The sequence below is a fragment of the Chinchilla lanigera genome, unplaced genomic scaffold (assembly GCF_000276665.1).
Source record: "Chinchilla lanigera isolate Chin_1 unplaced genomic scaffold, ChiLan1.0 scaffold00097, whole genome shotgun sequence".
NCBI classification, from domain to species: domain Eukaryota; kingdom Metazoa; phylum Chordata; class Mammalia; order Rodentia; family Chinchillidae; genus Chinchilla; species Chinchilla lanigera.
In genome coordinates this window covers 8,084,549-8,089,375 of record NW_004955498.1, presented here as the reverse complement: position 1 = coordinate 8,089,375, position 4,827 = coordinate 8,084,549, and the positions used below count along the sequence as shown (strand labels likewise).

Genomic DNA, 4,827 nt, shown 5'->3' with positions numbered 1-4,827 from the left:
AGGTGTGCCCGGCCTGTAAAGCTCCCAGCCCTGGGCCTGGCTTGAGCTGTGACCACACTGAATGGCAGGTGGCTGCCACCTCCACCAGGACTTGATCCCAGCCCTAGCACTCGGGGTGCTGTTCTTACTGGCGTCGCTCTCCGGGCCGTATCAGAGGATATGCAGCTCTATAGGATGCGAAGACCTAATTGGCCCAAATGGGAAATTTCGTGACTAAAATTGGGTAACCCCCTCCTCTTTGAAGACATATTACAGAATCTGTGCACGCAGCCATCTTTCCCCGTGCATCTCCAAGCTCCTAGAATGTGAATGAAGGATCAGCTCCCTCCCTGCAGCTTTTCCAACCAAACCAGTTTCATTTCATCCCACCCCAAATCCAGCCCTTGTTCAGAGTTATGCCAATTCCACTGAAGGTAACAGGAGTGCGATGCTCCAGTGCACTTCCCTCCGGCTCCCACGCCAGGAAAATGTGTCAGTCTGGTACTTTTTGGGCTCAACTACAAAGAAATCTCCCCCATGTGCCAGCAAATCCTTGCAGATGATGGTTACAAATCACCTAGTTCTTATGTCCAGCTGCACAAGAGCTCAGGACACAACCAATACCTGACCCAAGTGGACATTCCTCTCTGCTTTATCCATGAAGCAAGCAGAACTGCTCAGAGAAGTTTTGTGTTTCAGCCCCAAAATCCCTCGGCTGAGTGTGTGTCCTTGGCAACCCTGTGGTAAGACTAACCTCAAGGAACTGCAGTTTCCCCAAGCTGCCCCAAGCATTCGCCCTTCCCCTGCAACCCCACCTGCTCTTTTCCTTTCCTTTAAGCTGCTGAGGACATCTCCCCATTCCCTGCCATGCCTGGAAACGGCTCCCAGCTCCACCACCCTATGGGAAGAGTGGTCCCACTTGCCTAGTTTACCCGTGTCTGCACCCTTACCACAGGGCCTTCCAAAGAGTACCGGCTCCGAGGTCTGAGGGCAACGTATCTGGGAGTAACTGGGCGTCTTCTTTAAGAGTACATTTCTCCAGTATTTTTAATAAATCAAGCATACACTGATAGGCATTTTTTTAATATTACAGAAAACTCACTAAAACGGATAAAAGAAAGTATTAAGTGTATTTCACTTTTTTCTGTATTTATTGACCCTATCTACTTTAATGATGACTTCTTCCACGTTTCCAAGAAAGCTTTTATTTAAATGAGAAATTATCTTGTTCCAGATCAAATAGAATGGAAGGTTTTACAATTTGTTTTACAAAATGGCAAATCTCTTAAAAAGGTTACAAACAGTAATGTTTGTGAGCAGTGCCTTTAAAACGTTCTAACTTGAAGTTAGTTCAATCTTTGTTAAAAGGAACATGTGAAAAACAAAAACGAAAGCAATCCTCCAGTCACCCACATAGAAGAGAAATACAAAGATTATATACTGAATTTACCCGATTCCCATTCTACATCTGCACTACTTAGAAAAGTAACTGTTCTTTTTAAGCATAGAGTTTAGAATACACCTCAGAAATTACATGCCTGGATGTGCCCTGGAATATGCCCTGCCCCCCTCCCCAGCCACCACTCCTCCAGGGGCCCTGGGCCTCTCTAATCTTCATCTTCTGAATCCTCCTCCTCCCCGATAGTAAAGACCCTGAGGGTGGTGTCTTTGAGTCTGCCCAAAAATTCTAGGACTTCCCTACTGCTGGTTTCAGCGAAGGCCCTTGGGCCCCACAGGAACTCATATTGAAGAGGGCTGCTGTTGGGCACCTCCAGGCATGTTAGGTACTGTTCCTGCACCAAATCTTCAGTGAGGAATTTCCGGGGCTCCCCATAGATGATGTGTTTCCTCCCAGGGTGCACTTCTATCTCGCTCAGTACTTCCCAGATGACCTCTTCACTGGCACGGTTGCCCTGAATGTAGATGATACCCAGGACGATTATGAGGAAGATCGTCCTGGGGTAGCCCTGGTCATTACCAAACATCCCATCATAGGTGAGGCCTAGGGCAGGGACGAGGACATAGAAGGGGCTGCAGGGGTGCACTTTCTTTATCTCAATGCCAAAGATCAACTGCAGGTACTGAGACGCTTCCCTAAAGAGCCCAGGGAAGTGCCCCTCATAATCTCTGCTGACAACCCTCTCCATTTCTAAGATGGTGGTTGGCTCCTTACTTAGATACTTAAAGGCCAGGAACTGCATCAAGTCAACCAACTTACCCTCTACACCATTAATAATCAAAGAGTCAGTGTCTGACTCGCTCTCTAAGGGGGATGAACTCTGCCCCTGTTCGCTGCTGGAGCCCGGGTGGGATTGACTCAAGGGTGTGGGGGCCCTAGTGGAGGGTGGTGAGAAGCCTTCCTCAGAATCCAGTGTTTCGGCCAGAGAGATCTCCTCTATGGTGCATAGGATAGAGATGCCTCCCTCAGGATCCAGTGTTTCCACAAGACAGAACTCCTCTATGACGCCTAGGATAGAGAACAGAAGGAAGATGAGAATGAGAAGGAAAGGCAAGGAGAGGGAGTGAAAGAGATCACTTCTTGCTACACAGCACTGCAAACCTGCCCACCCACCAAGCCCCGTGTCTCACTTTGGTTCCCGGTATCATCTTCCACTTGGTAAGGCTTTGATGCTCCAGACTCGAAGGCTATGGTATGGGACCTCAGGCAGGAGGGTGGTGATGGGCACTCGAAGACCTGGGGGGGAGAGAGAGAGAGGTTGAGAACAGCTATCAAAGAAAAAGTAAGGGGAGGGGCTGGGGATTTAGCTCAGCGGCAAAAGCGCCTGCCTGGCAAGTGCAAGGTCGTGAGTTCAGTTCCCGGTACCGGAGAAAAACCAAAAAAAAAAAAAAAAAAAAAAAAGTAAGGGGAAGTGAGTTCATCCACGGTCCCTGGGTCTTCCCATAGGTGACAAAGAGAGGTTGAAGCTGGGCTTCTGTATGTTGGGGTATGGGGTTGTCTCTGCCCCCAGCTAGACTCCAGGCAGTGCCTGGTATCCCCAAGGCCCCCAGGCTGGTACCAGTGGATACCAGGGTCTATGGACTCCACTCTTTTGTGGTAGGCAGGGTCCTTCCTTCCACATCCTCAATCCTCACCCAAGTACCTCACCTTGATTACTGGCAGGTCCTGGCCTCGTCTCTCTGCGGGTGAGGCACGGCCCCTCTGCTGACCTGGTGACACACTGCACACCGAGGCGGGCTGTCCCTGAACTCAAGCAGACAGAAATGAGATGCAGCGCGTGTGCACCCCGCGCATGGGCTTTCCCCGGGGCTTGGGGAGAAAGACGAGGTTAGAGAAGCCCTCCCTTGTCTGGGCTGTGCCCAGGGATTCGCACTTCCCCTCCGCTGACCTGCACCTGCAACTTGCAAGCCAAGGCCACGGTCTCTCTTTGACTGCAAAGGTGGAGCCTGGCGGCCTGTGTGGGCTGGGGCTGAGTCCTCTCAGTCCGGCCTTTGGCCACCCGTGCCTGACAGCAGATGCAGTTTCCCATGTCGAACCTGTTGGACGGATAGCACAGTCCTCAGACCCAGTCCCACTGCCCCGTGCCGCTGAGGCAGGGGGCGACGGTGCCCCGGGCCGTCAGCGCCGGCGGCAAGGCGGGGCCGCTCTAGGCTAGGAGCGAGACTCCCTCACCGGGCTCCCCTCGAGAGGCCTTTCCAGATTGTTCCGGGGCCGTTTCCCCGCAGGGCGGCTCCCCGGGCCCCCCTCAGCCCCCGCGGGGTGCGGTCTCACAGCGCGCCCGCACGGGGCCGCTCTGCGCTCAGCTCCCGGAGCGGCCACAGGGGGCGCTAGTCTGACACGTCTTCCCGGCGCGCCCGGGAGCAGGCCGCAGACGCTTTTCTAGAATGTTCTGCGCTCGCCTTTCCGGGCAGGGCTTCCTTAGTCCCCCGCAGCCCTCACTTTCGCCTAACTCAGGCCGGGGCCCCGCCAACCCTCCCACCGAAAGCTCAGCCCTTAAAACGTGGCTCGGGCTCTCCGCTCCGGGGTCCCTTACACTGAAGGGGGTCGCCGGTAAAAAATTCGCCCCCAGAGCTCAGGGTCGATACCGCGTAAATCCGGACTGTTCCAAGTCCCTTTCTCTGGGTTGGGGCTTCCCCACTGCCCCCGTGACCCCTAAACGCGACCCCTCACCAAGGCCAACCTTCTCCGCTCCCCGCACCTCACGCACGCCACACAGAAGAATCCTTCAAGCCGTTGTGACCTCACGAAGCGTGACCCTACGAAGCGTGACCCCACGAAGCGTGACCCCACGAAGCGCGAGGCGGCTGACGTCACATCCGGAAACGTGCGTGCGGGGGGCGGGGCTTCCCACTTCAGCGGGGCGGGGTGCTCCGCACCAGCCTCCTTGCTGGGGTCGCCTCGATTTCCTGCAGAGCCCGGTCCACCACCCTCTCTGACTCTGCAGCCCTCGAGGCTGGATGGGGACAGGCTCACTCTTGCACTTCTGTCCCTGTGCCGCTCCCGGCTAATCAGAGCGGCAGACTTGGCTTGTGTGGGGACCCCTCGGACTGGTGCTTCCTTACTGCCACACAGCCCATCGCCTGAACACCCGATGATCCGGCACCCTCCGCTCGCATCATCCGAAGCACGGCACTCAGAATCTGAGCTCCAGTGGCCCAGAGCCCTCATCCTTCAGTCGGTGGACGTCGATCAGATCCAGCAGCGAGCCTCGGCTCCCAGGGGTGAGCATGGGAGCCAGAAAGGATTCTCTGGGTAACTCCCTTCTTTGGAGGGGTCATCACCTTGATTCCTGGCAGAACTTGGATCCCCGTTCTCTATGGACCTGAGTCTGTGGCTCTCAGAACCAGACTTGGAATCCTACATTCCTGACTCTGTTAGAATACTAATTG

The 4,827-nt window shown here is 54.5% G+C and overlaps 1 protein-coding gene across 1 annotated transcript; it reads right to left on the bottom strand.

Annotated features, from left to right (window-relative positions):
* Positions 1-1,168: 1,168 nt before the first annotated feature.
* Positions 1,169-4,606, bottom strand: LOC102029093 (melanoma-associated antigen 10-like). Its single transcript, XM_005406497.2, has 5 exons — positions 4,119-4,606; positions 3,327-3,474; positions 3,086-3,181; positions 2,569-2,674; positions 1,169-2,446 (listed from the first exon to the last, which is right to left on the bottom strand). The coding sequence occupies exons 1-5, from the start codon at positions 4,604-4,606 to the stop codon at positions 1,587-1,589; spliced, it is 1,698 nt and encodes a 565-aa protein (XP_005406554.1). The 3' UTR covers positions 1,169-1,586.
* Between the last annotated feature and the right edge of the window lie 221 nt (positions 4,607-4,827).